This window comes from Octopus bimaculoides, chromosome 21, assembly GCF_001194135.2.
Source record: "Octopus bimaculoides isolate UCB-OBI-ISO-001 chromosome 21, ASM119413v2, whole genome shotgun sequence".
NCBI classification, from domain to species: Eukaryota; Metazoa; Mollusca; class Cephalopoda; order Octopoda; family Octopodidae; genus Octopus; species Octopus bimaculoides.
In genome coordinates this window covers 640120-665620 of record NC_069001.1, presented here as the reverse complement: position 1 = coordinate 665620, position 25501 = coordinate 640120, and the positions used below count along the sequence as shown (strand labels likewise).

Sequence of the window (25501 nt, the reverse complement as noted above, 5' to 3'; positions counted from 1 at the left end):
ATAGATAGATAGATAGATAGATACATACATACATACATACATACATACAGACATATATATATATATATATAAATGTATATGTGTGTGTGTGTATGTATCTGTGTGTGTCTTTGTCCTCTACCATTGCTTGACGACCAGTGATAGTTTGTTTATGTCCCTGTAACTTAGCAGTTCAGCAAGAGAGACTGATAGAATAAGTACCAGGCTTAAAAAAAGATTAATAAGTAACTGGGGTTGATTTGTTCAACCAAAACCCTTCAAGGTAGTGCCCCAGCATGGCCACAGTCCAATAACTGAGACAAGCAAAAAGTCAAAAGTAAGATCCTTTTCCCACCTAATTTATTTTTCTTCTCACAAAGGTCAGCTTAGGGTTAGAGTTCTCTTCAGCCTCCATCCAGCCCTCATCCTTACAGCATCAGCTGTTCAGATTCAGAGCTTTTGCTGTGATTCCTTCGTCTGAAACTTTCTTCATATTTTCATTCTTTTTTTTTTCTAGTTCTTTTATTTCTATTCTTTTATATCTTTACTTTTTCTTGTTTCTATTTCTTGATTTCTCTTTCTTTTTCTACCTTCTTACATCTTCTACATCTATTTTCTTCTTTTTCTTCGCAAGGCTACTCTTCCATTCCCCTCTCTCACTGTTGTTTCCTCCTCTTCATATCCTTCTCCTCTTCCTCCCCCTCCTTCTGTCTTAACTTTAACTCTAATATATGTTAATTCAAACAACTTCCAGACCATTCTAATAATGTTATCATATTTACTACGAACTTAACATTATATCAGGCCACAAATATTTATAATTCTCTGTCTGTCAGCCTACCTGTTGCTTGTCTGTCTGTCTGTCTTTCACTTTCTCTCTCTCTCTGCTCTTCTTATTTATTTTCATCTCTCTTTCTAGCTATATATATATATATATATATATACACACATGTATGTATGTATAAAGAAGAATGCAAGCCGGGTTGAAAATTCACAACAGCTGTTTCAGCAGCATTTTATTGATGTCTTCTTAGATTACAGCATGGCAAAAAACCCAGCAGCATTAGGTAAATTTAAACATATAAACAAGTCAGAAACAGATGATGACCAGTTCACCACTAGCCTTAGTGGAACAAACATTTGACTTGTTCCACCAAAGCTGGTGGTGAACTGGTCATCTATTTTTGCCTTACCTGTTTATCTGATGCTGGTGGGCTTTTTGCCATGCTGTAACCTAAGTATGCACCAATAAAATGCTGCCAAAACAGCTGTTGTGAATTTTAAACCTCACTTGTGTTCTTTATGTGTGTGCTTCTATGTTCTTAGAAGTCAGAATACATATGCTTCTGCATAAAGAATAAAATTTGTTATGTAATTCTTCTTCATTTGCCATTCCATGAATTTTATGCATACACACATGCATTAAGGCAGTCCACTCTGAAACAAAAGATGACCACTTCAACCACAAATATAGCATTAGATCCAAGTGAAAACAAATATGGCCTTTGAACCCAGAGACTCTCTTAAAAAAACTTTCCACAAATGTTGCAAACGTGTCTCAGTTCTGAATTATTATTTCTTTGTGTTTTTTGTGCATGTTTACATGTCTCTCTAGAATTCCAGAGGATTTCCTCACCTTTTGACAAAAATAACACTGAAGAACATTGTCTTTCATGAAACAAAAGTAATTAGAGATGGGAGGGAAGAGAAAAATATGTAGAAGCACACAGAAGTACATAGAAGTACGCAGAAAATGGGAAGAAGAAGGAAAGATATTAGCAAACTAAAATCCGTTTCCTTACCTGAAAAATATAATAGATCCTGATTTATAACTTGATCCTGATATGGTTCCCAACCATAATGGTTCTGGTGCCTTACAACCAGTTTCTGCAAAAATACAGAGAATTTAGCAATGCATACATGCATACGTACACACTATAAGCTTCTTTCAGTTGTTTTTCCTATCACTTTCACTTAAATGACTTTGATCAATTTAATCCCTATAATAAAAAAAAAACAATTATTCAAGATGGCACACAGCGGGTCTGAACCCCAAACCACATGGCTGGGAAGCAAACTTCTTAATTACACATCCATGTGTGTGATGATATAACAAACTTTGTATATAAAATAAAACTGTTTTGTATATACTTAGTGTCTGTAGGAAGAAAAAGAAGATGAAGACAGAGAACAACTGTGTGAAGAACACCAGACTTAGCAGTAGTTTGATAGATTACAACGCCAAAACAACTGGTGTTTCTTCCACACAAATATAAAAGTTGGCAGAACTTCACAAAAAATTGGTAACTTTATAAGCTGGATTTATATTATTTATATTAACTTTGGTTGCTATAGCAACTTGTTATAAAATCTTTATCTTCAATTTAATAATATCATTTTTTTTTAGGGATAATTATTTGTTAATCAGATAAAAATTTTTGTGTTCTTGCTCTTACCAATACATTGTGGTTCCGTTCCTGTCCATGTTTCATCTTCTCGGCACCGTCTTGAAACCGGTCCTTGTAATTCAAAACCAATGTGGCAGGAATAATTTGCCAAACTATTCACAGAATATTCTGCAGCAACGTGACCATTGATTGGTGGTTTGAGAGTTCGACACTGGAATGCTGAGAATAATAATAAAAATGAATAACATAAATAAAAATATTAATATTAAAATAGTAGTAGTAGTAGTAGTAATAACAATAATAATAATGCATTGTTATAGGTACAAAGCCCGAAATTTTAGCGGGTGGGGCAAATCAATTACATTGACTAGCACTTGACTGGTAGTTTGTTTTATTGAACCTGGAAAGATGAAAAGCAAAGTCGACCATGGCTGAATTTGAACTCAGAATGTAAAGCCAAAAGAAGTTCAGCTAAACAATTTTGCCTGGCATGCTAATGATTCTACCACCTCTCTGCCTTAATAATAATAATAATAATGATAACAACAATGATAATAATAGTCCTTTCTACTATAGGCACATCTATACAGTGTAAAGAGAGGGATTGCTCAGTGCCTAAAACATCGAGCAATGAATATAAGTAGCGATTGTGATACGCACCACAAAGAAATGATTATTTCTCAATTTATTCATGTACTTTATTGCCTATCACCATTGTACTTCCTCTACCCACTGCAACACTATTTTCTTTTAGTCATCATCATCATCACTGATGTTATTTCTGTTCCAATTGTCTTCCCTATAATGGCTGCTGCTCCTGTAATTATTTTCTTTAATATTATTGTTAGTGTTGCTATCATTTATAATACTAGTTTAATTAACAATAATAGCAGTAGTATTATTATCGTTATTTTCTTCTCATTATTAGTGTTGTTGCAGTCATTGATATTGTTTTTATTTTCACCCCCCCCCCACTTTCCCCCTCTTTCTCATTTTCTTTATTTTATTTCATCCTGGGTCCAACACTGAAACAATTCTCATTCTTCCATTATAATATGATAGAGATTACTTGTCAGCGTCCACATAAGCCCCTTCTTCCAGCTTTTCATTTGTCCTTTCTCTTTCTTAATCCTTTCTTCTTCTCCATCTTCTTCAAAATCCTCCTCTTCCTCCATCTCTCTGCCTCCTCCTCCTCCTCCTTCCCTGTAAACTGCTTCCCCATCCCCCTGATCATACTTTTATCTGCTCTGGTACAATCTATTTACATTTTCATCTTTATTTACTTTTTGTTTCCTCCTGATATAAGCAAATCACAAAGTCTGGCGGACACACCTTGTAAGAGCACACTTTTATTGCAGGTCTGAGGAAGTGCCACTCTAATGTTTGCAATAACAAATATTACATAGATTTTCACTTGAAACTTTTGAGTAAACTGTTGTTGAAAGCAGTGTTGTCACAGAAACTATTGCAACGAATCATTGAAGATGTGTTCAACTATTTCTTTGTCATCTTATTGGGATTATATTTTAGTCTTTGCTAAACCCACAAAATGGTTTTGCTGTTGTGAAACCTGGATTTTCTACATCTGTAGAATTTCAGTATTAATTTGAATTCTGACAGTGTTGATAGCCCAGAGCCTGGATTGAGTCCTGCATTGGAATTAGAGACAGGTGTTCTCTGTATAGAATACACTTCAAAGTGCTCAAGAGATTTGAACTTGAGCCAGTAGATAAAAGTGTTGAAAGTCTAAGCTGTATGATAGAACAGGGGGCACCAACTATGTCTGAGCTGCAAAGAAAGTTGGTGACTGCTGTGATAGAGGGACAAAGGCCAAGAGTCTTGCTTTAAGGGATACACATGGTGACCCTGATCATAATAAAGATAGATGGGAATAACTGGAATGAGGATAAAGATAATGGTGACAAGAACAGGAGCAACACAAAATAGAAGATATGCGTTTCCATACTTAGTAATTGCCAACAGAAACACAGGATTAGTTCATAGATCTCCCAGATTCTACATTTCTATTGTGACACACAGACAGACAGTCTCATGATATGTAATCAAAAACTCAACTTACGAACACATTTCGGTTGTGAGCCTGTCCACGTGAGATTCTCCGTACACCTACGTTCTACATCACCAACCAATTTGAAGCCAGTGTAACAGACATACTTTGTCACATCATTGTATCTATTGCTGCCAAACTTGCCACCATTCTCTGGTTTCTCCAAGATGGGACACACTTCACCTGAAATATGGTAAGGTATACAATTTATTTATTTATATGTTTTTATTATATCATCATCATTTAATGTCCACCTGCCCTGTTGGCATAGCTTGAACAGTTTGACAGGAGCTGGCAAGCCAGCAGACTGTGTCATGCTCTACTGCCTGTCTATATATATGTTCAAACTGGTCAGATCTGGCCACTCACACCTACCCTACAATGTCATTCTAAAAATAAACAATCGCATTTTCGAAATCTCAAAGCTACAAGATAACACATGATTAAGTCAAAACAATATGAATAAACAAACATTACATTTGACACAGCAATCTGAATGCTAAAGGATTAAGGAATACCCTACATCTGTACTGAGTCTTGTAATTTACCACTTCTGGTGAATCAACAGATATACATGTAGATATATACTATTATCGTCATCATCACTTAACATTCGTTGTCCATGCTGGATGTGTTCGCATTGGCATTATAGTTCTAGTTATGAGGGTTAGTTTTTTTAAGGGGGTCAGCTGAAGCAATAGGTTTATATGTATGGAGTTGAGGGTTATGTTGAATTAATTTACTAGGGTGGGGTAAGCCATTAGTGGACACACACACATACACACAACAATCCCCTCACAAGCTCATTGTGTGTGTGTGTGTGTGTGCTTGTATGTTTGTTTTTTACTCTCACAACTGATTTAGAATCAGTTTATGTCCCTGCTTTGTTTATGTCCCTGCAACTCAACAGTTCATCAAAAGTAACTGACTGAATAAGTACTAGACTTAAGAAAAAAAAACTACAGGGGATGGGGTGTGAAGATGGTGGTAGAGGAGGTGATTTGTTTGACTAAAAACCTTTTAGGGCATTGCCCCAGCATGGTCACAGTCCAATGACTGAAACAAGGAGAAGATAAAAAATAAAAATGTAAAAAAGAAATCTAAGTTAAAAATAAGTTTAAAACAATTGCAGAGACTTGACCTAAACTCTCTGAAAAAGCATAAATGTTTTAGAAAAACATCAAAGATTAACAGAAATATGAGAATAAAAATAAAGAAATAGTAGTAGTAGTAGTAGTAGTAGTAGTAATAGTAGTAGTAGTAGCAGGAGTAGTAGTAGTATCTCCATATCTCAAGAGAGTGATTGCACATGTAGTTGTTGCTTGGAACATATGATGATGATGGTAGTTATTTCTTTCATTGGCCACATGAGCTCAAGTCATTGGGGGGGGGCTACAATAGTAGTAGTAGTAGTAGTAACAGCAGCACTACTATTACTACTACTAAAAAAAAATAATAATGATATCTCCCCATCTCCCCAAGAGAGTGGTTGCCCATATATTCATTGCTTGGAACTTATACTGACAACAACAACAACAGTGTTAATAATTGAAGAAAACTGAGACAATGTTCTCTAATTCCAGCTGCTAATAGTTTGGTAGAAATAATAATCTGAACTTGTTAAACTGTGTAAACTAACTTATAGTAAACCATTTACTTATCCCACTGTGTTTTGTTCAATATCGGTTCATCTAAGAAGGTGGGGCTGCACTTAGAAACATTTCAAGCTTTTTCTATACGGAATGGGTGGGTGCAGGAAATTTGGTAAAAGTTTAAGGATTTGTTTGTGAATAACTGAAATTCTTTGCACTACCAACTTTCCCTGTTATCGTTTTAGTATCCACTTTTTCCATGCTTGCATGGGTCAGATGGAATTTGTTGTGGCAGATTTTCTCTACAGCCGGATGCCCTTCCTGCCACTAACCCTTTCCTGTTTCCAGACAAAATAATATTTACCCATGACCAAACATGTTTACATGGAAAACTGGAAACAGATGACACTGCTTGTATGATGGTGACACTCGGGCTGACCAAAGCCTTGTGAGTGGATTTAGGAGATGGAAACTGAAAGAAGCCCATCGTATATGTGTGTGTGTGTATATATATATATATATATATATATATATATATATATATATATGTATGTATGTATTTGTATGTCTATGTTTCTCCCCGCCCACCACCACCACCCACCATCGCTTGACAACTGATGTTAGCATGTTTACATCCCCATAACCTAGCACTTCAGCAAAAGAGACCGATAGAATAAGTACTAGGCTTACAAAGAATAAGTCCCAGGGTCGATTTTGACTAAAGATGGTGCTCCAGCATGGCCACAGTCAAATGACTGAAACAAGTAAAAGAAATCTATATAATTATCTGTCTATATGCATAAACACACACACCCACAATCAAATCAAGGATATAAAATTTTCTTAAAGAGATGTCAGCATTCAAGTTCACCGGTTTTATCCAATGTCAGTGAAAAGCCAAAGATGTTAGTTTCCCATTGATGGGTATCGGTATAAATTATTTAAGTAATCGAAAAAGAAAATGGAGAACATATTCAATTCTGTACAATATCAAATTCCTTGCTCCTACAGCTGTTTCCATATCCAATTAATGAAAGAATTCAATAAAAAAGGAGCTACCCTCAATGCGTTGGTTGACCCTTGATCGAGTCAAATATGTGTGTTTTAGCAAACAATGAATTTTTAAAAAACCATTATTAATGTATGTGTATATGCAAATTTGTTTAATACATTTGCATGAGCTTGTGTGTAATGTGTTAAAAAACAGGAGCTAAAAATAATCATTTTTAGCTCCTGTTAAAGTAATCATATCATTTAAGCTCACTAATGGATACTCGTTTCATTTTTCAATATATTATACATGCACGCACACAAATGTATTAAACAAATTTGCATATACACATATATGTGTATATATAAAGTGGTTGCAAGGGTGGATGAGTGGGAAAATATATATATATATATATATATATATGAGAGTTAGGAGGTGTTAAGAGCCAGGTGGGGTTGTAATTATTTGTATTTTGAGAATAGATTTTGTGCCCGTGCATTCATTGAGATAGTCTGTGAACTGCAACACCTTTGATTATTATGTGTGGGGTGAAGTTGAGTGAGAGACCAACAAAACAAACACACACACACATACACAGCTTGTATACAACCACACATACCTGATACAGACACTCACATATACACATACACTGAATTTGAAATAGGACAAAATATGGAAATGTGCTTACGATAGCATCAGAGGAAAGAAAGCAAAAAATTCCTTGACCAATCTACTCACGTTGGCAAGTGGACATTGGCCCATCCCAGTTACCATCTTCTTGGCACACTCGAAACTTCTGGCCAATCAACTTGTGTCCAATGTCACAGTGGAAAAATATTTTCGACATGTACGTGTATTTACTTCCTTCGATTCGTCCGCCTGAAATTTCACCTGGAGGACTGCAATGCATTGCTGCAAACAGAAACACAGACTATGCAGTTGTGGAAATGGGATGTTGTGATATTCATACTTTTCCAAACATGATCTTAATCAGTAAAATTTATATTTTCTCAGTGAATGCAGTTGAAACTGCTTTAAATTAAAATCGTTATCTGTGTTTCATACTAAATACATGTACACCATTGAAAGGCATGAAGCTGTTGCATTTGTCTGAGATAAAATCTCTACATAGGTTTGTTTGTTTAAAAACAGAATAACACAGTAACTCACAAAAATGACAGAGATATTTTGCCTCTGTTAAGGCTTATCAGTGCTATGCATTTGATTAGTTGCTTGTTTTAAGCTAAATTTGGAAACAGTAATGCATTCACAGGTATTGGGAAAGCTTGCTGGATTAATACAAATGAAACGATATATTAAAATTACCACATGTATATCATACTAAATGTATTAGCACTGTTATAAGACACGATACTGTGGTTATTGTGTGAGATAAAATTTCATTATAAACACAATATATATATATATCAGTGTGATCATATGAACAATAAATGTTTTATCCTACTAGGGTTTGTGCAAATGGCTCCAAGTAGGACAAAATGCAACTGCTATTCTGCCATTCTTGATTTTTCAACTAAACCCTTCAAGGTGGTGCCTCAACTTGGCCACAGTCAAATGACTGGAACAAATAAAAGATAAAATTTAAAAAATAAAAGGTTATTATAGTATTTGAAACTGTGAAATACTCACGTTCACATTTCATAGTAAGATCTTTCCAGCTTGCCGTAGTGCCATCACACCTTGCTATGGTGTTACCAACATGGAAATAACCAGGAATACAACTGTACAAGAGGGCACTGCCATGAGGAAATGCTGGTCGAACTAAAGAAGCATTGTGTCGAGCTTCCAGAATGGAAGGAGGTTTGCCACAGAAACTTTCTTTCACTGCAATCACAAAAAAATATTCATTAAAAAATTTGGTAAAGCAAAATTCTTATTCATTTCAAAAATTCATTAAAAGCTTGTAAAAAAATTAATAAAAAAATTTCCAAAAAATTATTTTCAAAAAATACAACTCATCTTGCTGGTTGAGCAGACTGGGACAATGAGAAATAAAGTGTCTTGCTCAAGAATACAGCATGCTGCTAGGAATTGAACTCACGACCTTATGATGATCCCCAGTTGACTACATTAACCAATAAGCCTCATTTGACAATGGGGAATCAGTTATCTGTTCAACTGGATGGACTGCTTCTGAATGAACATGGCTGAGTATTTCAAAGGTAAGTGTACCCTTCACATATTTCACAGGCAATATTAATGTGACACAATATGTAACAAGACAGTACTTTTTCAATTACAGGTAAAACACAACTGATGGGTCTCTTTGCACCTGACATTTACTTCCTTTAACCCTTCAACATTTAAAGGCATGTGGTTTAACAATTAGCGCATTTGGTTCATGATTGTAAAGTTATGAGTTCCATCCTCAGTGGTGCATTGTGTCCTTCAGCAAGACACTTTAGTTTCATGTTGCTCCAGTTGACTCAGCTGGCAAAAATGAGTTGTACCTGTATTTCAAAGTGCCATCCTTGTCACATTCTGTGTCACACTGGATCTCCCCGAGAACTACATTAAGGGTACATGTGTATTTGTGGAATGTCTGGCCACTTGGACGTTAATCTCTTGAGCATGTTGTTCCATTGATTGGATCACCTGGAACATTTGTTGTAACTGATGGAGTTCCTGTTTAGCATTTAAACCAGCCATATCTGGCCTACATGTTCTATTTGTCTTATGTTGTTCAAACTGGCTAGATCTGGCCTCTTGCACTTACCCTGAAGTGTCGTTCTAGAAATAAGTAAACACATCACTGAAATCTCAAAGTTATTAGATTATGCAGGATTAATTCAAACCAAAATGAATAAATAAGCAAGATATTTGACAGAATAATTTGAATGTTAAAGGGTCAAACCCTTTAATCCCTATTGTAGCACAGGTCATCAATGACTTTTCTCTTCTGGACTTGGGGGTCTTCCTTTTCTGCCCCTCTCCAATTGCATTCCTGCTTTTCCTTGCAGTTTCTTTTCCAATTTCCCTGAGGGGAGCTTGCCTTCCTCTCCCAGGTCTTGATAGTTTTGAATATCTTGGTTGAGGTAGGTGCTGGTGCTACACAAACCTATTTTTACCTCTGAGAGTGTGGCCTCTATTCTTTGACCTGTCCAGCATGGGGGCGTAGGGGTGGGGGTGGGAGCTACCAGGAACTTGCACTCTACTAGCATAATCTCAGGGTCACTGAGGTATACAAACCATAACACCACAAGGACTGGACAAAATTTCACACAAAAGTTGCAGGTTGACCCAAAGCTATAAAAAAAATCATAATGCTGCCCCAAATGCAGCATTATGGGTTTGAACCAATGTCCTCATGGCTGCAAAGCAAACTTCTTAACCATTTGACTATACATGCACTCATACCTAACAATAAAATACAAGGAAAATCATCATCATCATCACCATCATCATAATTGTTTTAACCTTTAAAACATTTACATGCATGCATGGGTTGGACAGAATTTTGCTGAGCCTAATTTTTCCATGGTTGGATGCCTTACCCGTCACCAACCTTCACCTGTTTCCATGCAAGGTAATATTTCCCCATAACCAGATATATTTTCACAGAAGATTAGATATGAATGTAAGTGAAAATAATCATACTTACATAAACACTTTGGCGGTTCATTATCCCAGACACCCCTGGCTTGGCAATTTAGAGTTGCAGATCCGGTAAGCTTCATGCCATCAGCACAGGAATAAATCACATGACGAACTGGTTCGTCTCGTATTCTTGCTTCTCCATTCTCAATTTCAGGAGGTACCCCACACAACTCGTTCAGTTTTTCTCGACTCACTAATAAAAATAAACAAGGAAGAAATGCTTATTTCAGTCAGGAATATTTTAACCGTTTCAAAAAATAGAATTTTTGTCTCCGTCTCCTCCTTCTTCTTCTTTACAACAATAACAAAATATCTAATGTAGCCATGACATACATATGTGTGTGTGTGCATGTGTATGTGTGTGAATGCATATGCATGTGTATATATGTGTGTATATATGTATATACATGTGTATATATATATGTGTGTGTGTGTGTGTGTGCATAAATATATATTTTTTTATGTGTGTATACATATGCATATACATATATATATATATTCTATATAGATGTAGAAATATATATAATATATATATATATACATACACACACACACACACATATATATATATATATACATTTACATACACACACACATGTGTGTAGAAATATATATATATATATATATATATATATAAAATATATATATACACACATACTTATATTTACACACACATTAATGAACATATGCATGTATGTTTGTGTATATACATTCAATCACTCTCTCTCTCACACACACACATAAACAGGAGGCATTACATACGTTATCAAATTCTTTAAAAGAACGGTACTCCAACAATGACAGCATTACAACTATTCAAAGACTGTAATAGTCAGGGGTGAAAATAAAAACAACACCATGCAAAGAATTGTTAGAATAGTGAAATAAAAGCTGTTCAGATTCTTGAACTCCACAAACAAAAAGCAACTCTCTAATATCATAGTTTATGTATTCCTCTCTCAACGTTCTTATTTCTTGGAGTTACTGGTGTATATGTTAACGGCAGGAAAATGGGACTTGAAAAGAATCATTAGCTCATTGCCTGAAAAGTACCATCAGCTCTTTATCAGTGCATTGCCTCATCCTCTAGAAGGTACCACCAGCTCCTTGTCTGGAAGGTACCAGACATGTGAAGAAGCAGGGTCATGTGAAGCGAAATGTATTTAACTCAATAAGAATGGTGACATCACAACTCATTTCTACAGCTGAGTGAACTAGAGCAATGTGAAATAAAGTGTCTTGCTTAAAAACACAACACACAACCCGGTCTGGGAATTGAACTCACTACCTCATGATTGTGAGCCTGACACTCTAACCACTGAGTCATGTACCGTAACATAGCATAACAAAACATAAAGTAAAATAACATACCAGTACAGTTAATGTAAGGTCCACGCCACTTGCCCCGGAAACACCACGCCAAATTGATGCCTGTCTGGTGGTATCCCTCGTTACATTTATATGACACAGTGGTTTTTTCTCGAAACTGTTTCTGGTCGGGATAAGATGTAATAAGCTTAGTGTTTGGAACACTCCGAGGTCTTCCACACTGTTCTGTAATATGTAATATGGAAAAGATAAAAGAAAACAAGAGGGAAAAACAAACAACAAACACGTATGGCTGTATTGTATATTAGGTTTGATGTGTGACAAACCCCTCCCACTCTCATCAACCGCCATTTGAAAAGCCCGTTTTGTTATAGGATCATTGTCATCATCATCGTCATCATTTAACACCCACCTTACCATGTTTTCTTGGGTTGAACGGAACTTATTTGAGGCATATCTTCTATGGCTGGATGCCCTTCCTGTCACTAACCCTCACCTGATTTCAAACAAAGTCATATTTCTTTATGGCTGGACATGTTTTCACAGAATGTTGGAAATGAATGATACTGCTTATATGACAGTGACTCTCATTTACAATTATCACGTGATATCAAGACGCAAACACACACACACACACACACACACAAATATACATATATATACATGAACACACACAAAATCACAGTCATGGCAGATACTGGTGTCACGCAAATGGCACTCATGCCGGTGGTACATAAAAGCACCCCACTGACCCCACCCCTGGATCACGATTGACTCGGGGCTAGATAACAACAAAACAATAACAGCAATGGAGGAATACAAAATGTTAACTTACTCATACAGAAGAAGCTGGCTGCTTTCCATTTACCATTGCGACACACGGTTGTAGCACTCCCAAGGGTCAGTCGACCATATTTACAACGGTATTCTATGACCATATATGGAGGGTAACGGTCTTTAGTAGAGTTGACGGGGTAAGCTCTGGGTGAGTCGGGTGGTTTACCACACATTTCTGGATTGGAAATGAAAGGCAGAAATATATGGAACAACATGAAACATAAATGAAAAACAAACAACAAAAACAGGGGAAGGAAATATTTTATGGATGATAGGAAACTAAGAAGACAGACACATGTATATACATATATACATGCATGCATTTTTATATACATTTATCTCTATCTATTATATATATATATATATATATAATAGATAGAGACACAGTATCCAGGCAGGTACCATTCTGGCATTTAGTTAGAATCCAGGTTTAGGCAACTGCATTAAGTTGCAATGAACACTTAGAATTACTTGAAGTAAGCAATCCCACAATAAACCCTGGGTTTGCTTCTCTGAATTATGAACATTTAACTGAGCGTTTATCCAATACGGTAACAAGAAATATGGAAATTAGTGTATGTGCATAATATCTTTATGGTTATTTCTACAGTCAATTACAGCATATTTAATTTAAATTTGTCCGACACATGTTTCTGTTGCATAGACATTTAACAATTGCATTCAGTCACTTTCAACTAGTTAGAGGACTATAAAGGTTGCTGATCCTAAGTTTGAATTTCCAGGCAAGAATAGTATCGTTTAACATCTGCTTTCCATGCTGGCAAGGGTTGGACGGTTTGACTGAGGACTGGCAAGCCAGAAGACTGCACCAGGCTCCAATCTGATCTGGCAGAGTTTCTACAGCTGGATGCCATTCCTAACGCCAACCACTCCGAGAGTGTAGTGAGTGCTTTTTATGTGCCACTGGCATGGGAGCCAGTCAGGCAGCACTGGCATTGACCACGCTCAAATGGTGCATTTTCCTTGTCACTTGTATGGGTGCCAGTCAAGCAGCACTAGCATCGGTCACACTCGAATGGTGCTTTTTACATACCACCAATCATGCGCACTGACACGGACTACATTCAAATAGTGCTTTTTATATGTGTGTGTGTGTGTATCTGTACATGATGGGCTTCTTTCAGTTTCTGTCCACCAAATTCACTCACAAGGCTTTGGTCGGCCCAGGCCTATATAAGCATGTGTGAATTTGTGTGTGTGTGTCTTTGTGTTTATCCACCACCTCCATTCAACACCATTTGTGTGTGTTGTAACTGAGTCTTGATGTCACATGATTTCCTAGTTTCCAAGGTACATATATCCCACCCCCCGCCTGGATGGGATGCCAGTCCATTGCATGATTACTCATTCTTGTCAGCCAAGTGGCCTGGAGCAGCAAGAAATGAAGTATTTTGCTCAAGAGCACAATGCATCACCCTGTCCAGGAATTGAAACCACAGTCTTATGATCATGAGTGCAACATCCTCACCACTAAGCCATGCACCTTCACATGATAGAGGGACAGGATCAGGTGTCTTGCTGTAGAGGAAATACATGGCTACTCAGCATTATATAAGGGTAGGTTGGATTAAATGGATACGATGAAGCCTTAGGGAGAGACAGATGCTAAAATGTTGACAATGATGATGATGGGAAAGATGGAGACGGTGTGGAATGAAGAAGAAACAAGAGGCACCCACTTACTTTCGCATATCATGTCCGGACCAATCCAACGTGTTCTTTGGTGGTTCTTGATGATACACATGGCTGTTGTAATCCCAAATGCATAGAAGTTATCTTTACATGTGTAGTTGACGTATCCTCCGACTGGAACTGTCTGCACGGTTAGTGCGATGGTATTGTCAACTTTTGGAGGGGAAGGACAATATGGACTCCTAATGTTAGCAGCTGAAGGAAATAAGAGAAAAATAAAATGAAAGGTGTAAATAATTAATAGATGATGTTTATCCTAACTCCCAGCATGGCCACCACCCCTAATCCACTACAGAACATCAATGTGAAAGTCCCAGCAACTGGTAGAGGGCTTGATGATATTCCAGATACCAAGGTTTCTGTCTTGGTCTTTGCTTGATCCAGGACTGCAGGACTATCTAAGAACTGATCTACAGAAAAATGTCTAACAACCAGTAGCCACACCTATTCACTGTCAAGGAATCACTGGAGATGTCAAAGCCTCAGTGCACACCTGCAAACCATCAGCCATAATACGCCCAGCCCTCCACTCTGTAGAGTGGAGCACTTGATCACTGGAACGTATCACTTCCACAAATGGTCGAAGAGCAGATACCCCAGTCCAGATAAATGTGAGCTGTGACAAAATAATGGTGATGGAGACAATATAAGCATTTGTTACTCCTGCTTGACCTTTCAAGGATAGCTTCATCTCAGTCTATTTCTGGGTGAACTTGACCATCCTGTTTATTACCTCATTCCAGTTCTTTTCCACATAGAGATCCAAACCAAACTCCATGCAGTTTAACCAGTCCACCTGTCTAGCACCCACAATGCTGTTGGTAAGCATGGACCGGCCTCTTTAGTTGCTGAGCTGCAGCTTCACTTTTCCTGACTGATTTTGGTTCCATTCTGCCATTCTATTAGGTTCTTGTTGCTAATTTTAAAAAGATCCCCAAGGAGTTCAGATTCTCTTGGCAGGTAAGGCTTCCATCGACTCCATGCACGGCCATTTCTTTATTCTTTAGGGTACAGGATTTTATTCACTGCTACCAAAATCACTGACATCTTCTATTAACATAAAGATGACCTGTACAGCAATGACTATACCCTGTCTACCCCTGTATATAACATATATACAGTCTTTCCTAGCACAATATAGTGCATACATGGTACTATTGCAGTACAGTAACATGTAAACAGTTCCCAGCAGTGTGGTAAAACACGTACATTGTCTAATACAGTACAACAAAGTAATTAGTCTTTGTTTCAGTACAGTAAAGCATGGACACAGTCCAGCCTTGTACAGTATCAGTGTTTGTCCAATCACTAACCCAGTACAACAGTTAACTGTACAGTTTCTCAACATAAATGTTTCCTGCATCTAACAAAGTACAGTGTGTAAATAGTACACCGTGTACATACATACATATATGCATCTATCTATCTAACTATTCGTTTATATTTATATAAAGGGCATTATCACAGAAAAATAACAACGCCACACAGTGGACTTCTCAAAATAACCACATTTAGTACCTAATGCGAGGAAAAACAACCAACAGAAGCCTACCTACTTTCTTTTAAATAAACTTAGGTAGGCTTCTGTTGGTTGTTTTTCCTTGCATTAGGTACTAAATGTGGTTATTTTGAGAAGTCCACTGTGTGGCGTTGTTATTTTTCTGTGATAATGCCCTTTATATAAATATAAACGAATAATTATATTCTTGGGAATAGAAATTTCCCTTACGGATTTTTTTACACACTGGCTTCTTGATAAAATTCCTGTAAAAGAGTTTTATCCCTTTTTGAATTTATTTATCTATCTAACTAGCTAGCTATTTATCTATTTAACTATCTATCTGTATGTATGTATATGTGTGTGTATGTATATGTATGTATATATATATAAACACACACACACACACACACACACATATATATATATATATATATATATATATATATGTATATATATATGTTTATGGATGTTCTTATATATATATGTATGTGTATATGTCTGTGTGAATGTATATTTATGTGTGCATACACATACACAACACTGTGTATTATGTGTTTACACATTTACACACACCACGTTGTGTCTATTATAGCAACAGAGTTAGTTTACACATCTACATATACATACATACATACATGTGTGTGTGTGTATGTGTACTGTACGTATGCACTGCAAAGTGCAGTGTCCAATTTCTGATTGTCTGGTGAAAGGAAACACCAGGATATTCTATGACAGACCCTCTTAGAAGTCTACAAAACTTGAGAATAGAGAAGAGAAGAGAGAGAGAGAGAGAGACGAAGAGAGTGGGGAGAGAGAGAGAGAGAGATGGAGAAGGGAAGGAAGAGACGGTGTATTTACATTTGGCAACGTTTGATGCAGTATTTGTATGTGGAGTGAATAACACTTGTGATTGTGTCAAGAGGGAGGGACCAGGGTGAATGGAAAGGGGGAACAACTTTAATACTTGAAACGAAAATAATTTACCAGCAACACATGCACACACACACACACACACATGTTTGTATATGATAGAAATAATGATTTCTTTATATGTACAATAACAATAATAATTATGATGGTGATAAAAACGACAATGATGAAGATGAGAATGATATTGATGGTGATGTGGAACTTGGTAAGGATAACGATTATGATGATGATGATGATGATTAGGATGATGTGAAGGAGGAGGATGAGAGAATGGTGATGATGCTGGAGGTAGTGATGATGGTGGTCATGGTGATGGTTGTGGTGGTGATGATGATGATGGTGGTGGTAGTGGTGATGATGATGATTTAGAAAAGAAAAAAAATAATCCTTAGACTTTGACCTCAGGAAGACATTTTTAATTTCTTTAGTTTCCTTGTGTTTTTTTTCTTTTACTGACAAATCTTTTTTTTTCATTTCTTTTCTATTTTCTCTTTTCTATTTTTGCTAACTTTTAAAGTGCTTCACCTTTTTATTGTTAATTATTCCCCAGAACCAACCACCAGAATCAAAACTGTTTTTTGGTGGAAGTCAGAGGTCTAAGACTGGTCTTGTTTAACCTTGAGAGATTGAAATGCTGTTAATTAAACTGCACTGGCATCATTAGAATTTGTTGTCATTCCAGCTTGAAGCCACTTTAACCATTTATTTTAATGAAGGACAGAAACAAATAATAAACACAACAGCTAGATTTGGATCCATTGAGATTTGCTTTGGTTTGTCTGTTTCTTAGATTTGATCCACAGAAATAATGGTTGATATAAGTCGTCGTCATCATCATCATCATCATCATCATTATCAACAGCAGTAGCAGTAGCAACAGCATTGTCAATATCATCATCATCATCCTGCTTCTGCTCCTCCTCATTATCATCACAATCACCATCCTCATCATCTTCATCATCATCATCATCATCATTGTTGTTGTTGTTAACATCATCTTCCTCTTGTTATTCATCATCATCATCATCATGTATTTTTCCACCCTTGCAAGAGTGGAGTGATAGAGAGAGAGATGTGAGGATGCACTCAGCAGCTGCTCATTTTCAACTGAGCAGACTGGAGCAGCTGCATGAAATGAAGAGGCTTGCTGAAGGACATAGCATGCCACCAGATGCAGGAATTGAACCCACATTCAAATGATCAGACACCCAGTGACCTAATCATTAAACCACATGCTTTCAATACACAGAGTGCATTAACTAGAATCTCCTTTCTACTATAGACACAAGGCCTGAAACTTTGGGGGAGGGGACAAGTCAATCACATTGAAACCAGTGTGTAGCCAGTTGATTATGTTGACCCCCGAAAGGATGAAAGGACATGTTCAACAAATATGGTATTAGCATAAGTTACTCTATGCTATGATGATGATGAATACCGTACTAAATTCTGGTGCCTCAACTTAAGTACCATATTCATCTGAATCTATCTATCTATCTAGATAGATAGATAGATATAATTTTTAATAGAATTTTTCTTATTTTTCTGGAACTTAAAATTTAATGCTGATGGAAAACTGTATTTCAGCAAGAATTCAAATGATAAATGGCACTCCATTGTTGTAGTTCTTTCACATCAACTGCAATAGTGGTGTAATATTTGAGATTTGAGATCTGATGAAATAAATACTAATTTCCTACACCATGAAACCATAGGTTCCAGAAAGATAAGCAAAACTTCTACTAAAAGGAATTATTTATCCATCTTCCCAGTGTTGAGTACTTATTCTTTTAGTTTGTTACTAACACACACACACACATACATGCATATACTTGGTACACATATTTGAACACAGCTCATTCAGCCTCTGCCAAATTTACTGCCTAATAAATCCAATATGTTTTTCCATATATATATGTATATATATATATATATATGTGTGTGTGTATATATATATATATATTGAAGAGACATTAGACTAAGTAAGGGATATTTAGCTGCAGATTTTAGTGGGATGAGTGACAATACAGAGGCTTCCCTCATTGGCTTGTCTCCAATTAAGATTTAAAACAGATGGCCAATTGGTTTTGAAGAATGAAATAAAATAAAATAAATAAGATAAATATAAAATAAAAATTAAAAATCAAATAAATAAAAGATCAAAATAAAAATCAAATAAATAAAAAAATTAAATAAAACGAAAGCAAATAAATTCTTAATGCCACCCTAAAATAACACTGTTCAAGCCAGAACATGGTTTTAGTGTTGTTGAGTGCAAACTGGGTACTTTTGTCACTGAGTTGCATCACATCGCGGGACTGTGATACAGAACTGCAGATTGTGAAATGTTCTTAGCAGTGCTGAGTTTAACTATGTCAACTGAAATTCCTCCCCCACCTTGCTATCTGATCTCATGACTGCACGTGATAGTAATACAGGAGGCTATATTCCATGTCAATGGTGAGATATTAATTCATGTGTAAATATGCTTGAAAATGCTACTTAATAATAATAATAATAATAATAATCCTTTCTACTAAAAGCACAAGACCTGAAATTTTTGGAGAGGGGACTAGTCGATTACATCGACCCCAGTGTCTCACTGGTACTTAATTTATCGATCCCAAAAGGATGAAAGGCAAATTCGACCTAGGCAGAATTTGAACTCAGAATGGAGCAATGGGTGAAAACCTGCTAACGATTCCGCCAGCTCACCATCTTAATAACAATTTGCCCAGCTTTGTTTATGTGCTATTGTTAGTACACGGTTATAGTGTAAACAAGTATCATCGTAAATAGCGGTGATACCACAATAATCGGTGACGAGTAACCATGTTACAATATTGGCGACAAGGTTTCGAAGCTCATGCAGGTCAGTTAACAAATTTGGGGGATACGAAGTTGTTGACTGTGGAAAACCTATTAGCTTCGATAATACAGTTGCAAAAGCAACAGGAGTTGCAGAAACGACTACTTCAGCAACAAGAAAAACAACAACGGTTTAATGGAGTTATGTCTTAAGAAGTCTGGAAACATTATAGGTTCGTTTTTGCTCAGACGGCATATCGAACTCTCTAACAAAATTCAGTTATGACCCAGAAGAGGTTTAACGTTTGCAGCGTATTTTAGAAGCCATGAAGAAATCTCCTGAGAAGATTGCAAATTGGACAATGAAAAGTAAGATTATTATTACGTTAATTAGTAGTGGCTGAACATGAAAAATATTGTCATTTCATTCTGCCCAAAGAAACTAGTGAAATTTGTTTCCAGCAAACAGTGGAATTACTATAAAAAATATTCAGTTTGTTGGACTGTTACGTTGTTGTTATCCAGTTTTGTTATATTGTTACTACACGGTTTATATAATGTAAACAAATATCATCGTAACAATTGGCCATACTACAATAATTGGTGATGAATGATTATGTTACACTATGTTATTAGAATGTGGTGAGCTGGCCCAATCGTTAGCACACCGGGAAAAATGCTTAGCGGCTGCCTTTCATCCTTTTGAGGTCAATAAATTAAGTACTAGTCAAGTACTGGGGTCAATGTGATCGATTGTCCCCCTCCCCACAAAAATCCAGTCCTTGTGCCTATAGTAGACTCTTTTACTCTTTTACTTGTTTCAGTCATTTGACTGTGGCCAGGCTGGAGCACCGCCTTTTAGTCGAGCAAATCTATTATTAATATTATTATTGTTATTATTACTAATTATAATACTGATTTCTTTTATCTGCCACCAAAGTGACAGATGAGGTAAGAATATGCATAGAAAGGAACAATAAAAAGAAATAACAGTAAACATGGTATGTAAAAAAAGAAGTCCATATAATATACATCAGCAATGAGTTATGTGATTCTCCTGATAGTCCAGGGAAGAGAATGGGTCAGTTATATTAACCCCAGTACTTTACTGGTCCTTTATTTAATTGACCCCAAAAGGATGAAAGGCAAAGTTGAGATTGGAGGGATTTAAACAAAGAACACAAAAAGCCAGAACAAATACCACAAGACACCTTTTTCAATTCTTTAATGATTCTGTGAATCTGACAACTTAATTTCATACTATTTAACAACACACACACACACACATTCCTTTCTGTAGAAGAGTGTAGGCTTGGAACATTTTTCCTGAGCATCAAATTAATCCACCTCATTTGTTGTTCCCTCACCTGTCACTGTCTTTTGCTTTTTGTACAATTTTGAACCACACACACATATATATATATATATATACATGTATATATACATAATGTATGTATATCTCTGTGTGTGTGTGTGTGTTTTTCCATTGTTTTCCAAATTTCTCACCAATAGAGAAAGAGTTGCTTTCTAACACAGGAACAAGATACTTCCAATGGAATTCAGACAATATCAATGGGGTAGTCATGGATGGATGCCCATGTACATATGCACTTATTACATGCTTATTTCTGGGATGTGTTGCTATGTATGTGTGTGTGTGCATGTTCATGTGTGTGTGTACCTATGTGTATGTGTGCCAATATATGCATGTGTATGTATGCATGTGTATATATATCTATATATACACACACACATGCACACACAAACACCTCTGTGTGTGTGTGTACATATATATGTATATAAATATAAATATATATATACAAACACATACATACAGCAAACAAACTTATGTATGCAAATATATATACAGTATGCTACACACACATGTCCATGATGAATTGATGCCTATCGTGTCAACTGTGAAAACAGATGTGATTGTAAGACGAAAAGGAAAGAAAAGAAAAGAAAATATATCCAATGTTACAAGATGGGTGGCAGAGAGTAGGAGAGAGTATTATACTTGACGGTGGGACAGAGCATGGAAAACCATCCATATTAAAATGCTGTTGTGCAGGGTATTATACCGTAATATTTTTGGGTGGTATTATATATTTAAGAGTGGTTAGGCTGTGCAGTTAAGAAGTTTGCTTCCCAACCACATGGTTTTGGGTTCAGTTCCACTGCAATACATTTTGGGGAAGAGTCTTCTGTTATAGCCTTGGACTGACTGAAGTCTTGAGAGTAGATTTGGTTGAAGGAAACTGAAAGAAGCCCATCATGTATGAGTGTGTATGTGTGTGTGAGTGCATGTGTATGAATGTGTGTGTGTGTGTGTGCACACGAAGGCACATGACTTAGTCGTCAGGGTGTTTTACTTATGATTGTGAGATTGTGGGTTTGATTCCCAGACTAGACGTTGCATTGTGTTTGTGAGCAAACAGTTTACAGTGTGGCGCCAGTTAACTAGGTGGTCGGTGTTGGATTGGAGCTGTGTAACAGTGTGTCAGGAGATTAATGGTGGTGTGCTGTGTGTGGGGGTGGGTTAAATGTTTCAAGTCATCTGTGTCTATTTCAAGGAGGTACAGGAAGTTCATTTAAATATGGGTTAAAAAAAGGTGTGAGTATGACTCCCTGTGGCACCCCATTCATAAAATTACAAATTCTGGAAGTGTTTTCTTTTTTCTTCTTTTAGTACACTCCATGGGCTTGGTATTGTAACTAGTAATTTATTAACTCATAGTTGATATTGATGTTGTTGTTTAGCTCCAGATCAGTCCTGATCAAGGAGACCTGTGGTTATAAACATTCCAGTCTTGACCATCCCATTTAATTCAAAGTTTACTAAAGTTGACTTTGCCTTTCATCCTTTTGGGGTTTGATCAATTAAGTACCAGTTCTACGTTGGGGTCGATGTCATTGACTTATCCCTCCCCTAAAATTGCTGGCCTTGTGCCTACAGTAAAAAGGAGTTTTAATAACCGTTGTTATTTTTGTGCCAAGGCATGTGGCTTCGTGGTTGGGGATATTCTGTTCATGATTGTATGGTCACGAGTTTGATTCCCAGTGGCACATTGTGTCCTTAAACAAGACACTTTGTTTCACATTGTTGCAGTCCACTCACTTGGCAAAAATGAGTTGTACCTGTAATTCAATGGGCCCAGCCTTGTCACATTCTGTGTCACACTGACTCCCGCTGAGAACTACATTGACGGTACATGTGTCTGTGGAGTGCTCAGCCACTTGCACATTAATTTCTCAAACAAGCTGTTCTGTTGATCGGATCAACTGGAACCCTCGTCGTTCTAACCGACAGAATGCCAGTTTCTTTTTCTTAAATTTTTATTTTCGTTGTTGTTGCTACTTTATTTTATATAAACTGTTCCAAGTCTCACCCAGAGAGCTCAAGTAACAGCAAGTTGAATGTTTTAACTATGAGAGCTGTTTATGATTAGCAAAGATATATTTTAAGGAAAGCAAACCAGATTCTTTGAATTAAGATTTCATTAAAAGTTTTTTTTGTAATGCTTCAGATTTGGAAAGAGTTTTAAGAGAACCAGATATTCTCAGGTTAACAAAGTTTTTTGGAAGAATGTGGGCAGCACCCATAAAAATAACTTTTTCTAGTTCTTATTCTCTGGGTTTTCCTGGTATTCTGCCTTGTGTTTAACAGTGCCATTATTATTATTATAATTATTATCAAAGTGGTGAGCTGACAGAGTTGCTAGCCTGCCAGGCGAACTGCTTAGCAGCATTTCGTCCACCGTTACATTATGAGTTCAAATTCTACTATGGTCGACTGTACCTTCCATCCTTTCCAGATCGATAAAATAAGTACCAGTTGAGCACTGGGGTCGATATGATAAAATTACCCACCACCTGAAATTGCTGGCCTTGTGCCAAAAATTTGAAACATACATCTAATGGCAGCAAAGCTGGCAGAATCATTAGCATGTCAGGCAAAATGCTTAGTGGTATTTCACCTGTCTTCATGTTCTGGTGTTTGTCCCCCCACCATCACTTAACAACTGATGTTGGTGTGTTTACATCCCTGTAACTTAGCAGTTCGGCCAAGAGACTGATAGAATAAGTACTAGGCTTACAAAAATAAGTCCTTGGGTCGATTCGTTTGACTAAAGGCGTTGCTCCAGCATGGCCACAGTCAAATGGCTGAAACAAGTATAAGAAAAGAATAAAAGAACATACATACATATACAGGCTAACATACACAGATAAAGCTTCCATACAGTTTCTATCTAGCAAATTGCCTTCACAAGTGACTGGGCGGCTGGAGGTTATATAGTAAAAGACACTTGGAACAAACCTGGTTGGCAGTGAAGCAAGAAGAAGACCACACGGAGAAGTCTTTGTCTCACAAGCATCACCAAACACACAGGAAACATTCCCATATGATTAGAGGGACCAGGGGAAGGGAACCTTGCATACCAACCCCATCAGCCAACCAGACATATTGGGTTGATATAGGAACCTCTTTATGGTAGCTCAACCGGTTAGAAATAGCAGCTAAATTCCTCCTAAATCACCAGTTTTCATCTTCAAGAGAAAGAACATGCTGGATAACCAAAGTCCTAGCTGTAGAAAGGGGTACAAGAGGGTTTGTGGATGAATTTGCTGATGATCTGATGAAACAGGTTTCAATTTCTTGAAGAAAGAGAACCAGAATTCTTAATGCAATGGCAGAAGCAGCTAAGAAGAGTTCTGACTGGATTTTGAGATGGAGGAATGGAAGGGAATTTCCAAATGAATGATTTACCTTATATTCAACTAGCATTTGAGACCGAAGTGGTTAGAACAACCAAAGTGCACCAGCTCTGGGGTACCTTAATCATCCAGAAGCATAGAATGTGACAGTAGTGTCATGACCTGGATGCAGCCCAGCTCAGACCCCTTAGAATGTAAGGAGTTAGGGGCTAAAACACTTTGCATGAGTGAGTGGGGAGCTTCTTCTGTGAGGATCTACTTCTGTTCAGCTCTCCCTCTTACACTTCCTTACTTTTGTGGTCTTTAGTACACTTTGCTTAGGGACAAAAAAAAAAGAAAAAAAGAAGAGATGGTCTTGGTTGGAATTCCTTTGATCATTGGTCTTTTCAAGCCAGGGGGATCTACTGATTAAACATCAAATAACAACAACAACAACAACAACAATGGTTGGGTTGTTAGAAATCCGTGAACAATCCCTGAGGTAGGATGTGGTTTATATTTCACAGCTGGCTGTTCTTCCTATCACTGGCCATTTAGCTGTTAGGAGTGGAGCCTGTTTGTCAGTCAGGCATACTGAGACAACAAGAAGAGTCGTATGCATTCCTCAGAGGATACAGTATCACAGATAATTAACATTTGAACTTAGAAACCAGGTTCAACAGCTTTTCTGCTTCATATACACATTGGTTCATTCATATATATATATACACACACACTATATATTTACATATGTACATTTATGTATGTATGTATGCATATATATATATGTGTGCGTGTGTGTGTATATATATATATATATATATACATCATCATCATCGTTTAACGTCCGCTTTCCATGCTAGCATGGGTTGGACGATTTGACTGAGGACTGGTGAAACCGGATGGCAACACCAGGCTCCAGTCTGATTTGGCAGAGTTTCTACAGCTGGATGCCCTTCCTAACGCCAACCACTCAGAGAGTGTAGTGGGTGCTTTTACGTGTCACCCGCACGAAAACGGCCACGCTCG

At 36.9% G+C, this 25501-nt stretch overlaps 1 protein-coding gene across 1 annotated transcript in view; it reads right to left on the bottom strand.

Moving 5' to 3' along the window:
* Positions 1 to 25501, bottom strand: part of LOC106867297 (sushi, von Willebrand factor type A, EGF and pentraxin domain-containing protein 1) — a 57962-nt gene that overhangs the window by 22472 nt on the left and 9989 nt on the right. The window contains exons 2-10 of the mRNA XM_014912138.2: positions 14527 to 14730; positions 12821 to 12997; positions 12028 to 12210; positions 10661 to 10849; positions 8689 to 8883; positions 7777 to 7950; positions 4468 to 4638; positions 2436 to 2606; positions 1782 to 1866 (exon numbers count right to left, since the gene is read on the bottom strand). Of these exons, the coding sequence (XP_014767624.1) occupies positions 1782 to 1866; positions 2436 to 2606; positions 4468 to 4638; positions 7777 to 7950; positions 8689 to 8883; positions 10661 to 10849; positions 12028 to 12210; positions 12821 to 12997; positions 14527 to 14730 (1549 nt within the window). The remainder of the gene's footprint in view (positions 1 to 1781; positions 1867 to 2435; positions 2607 to 4467; positions 4639 to 7776; positions 7951 to 8688; positions 8884 to 10660; positions 10850 to 12027; positions 12211 to 12820; positions 12998 to 14526; positions 14731 to 25501) is intronic.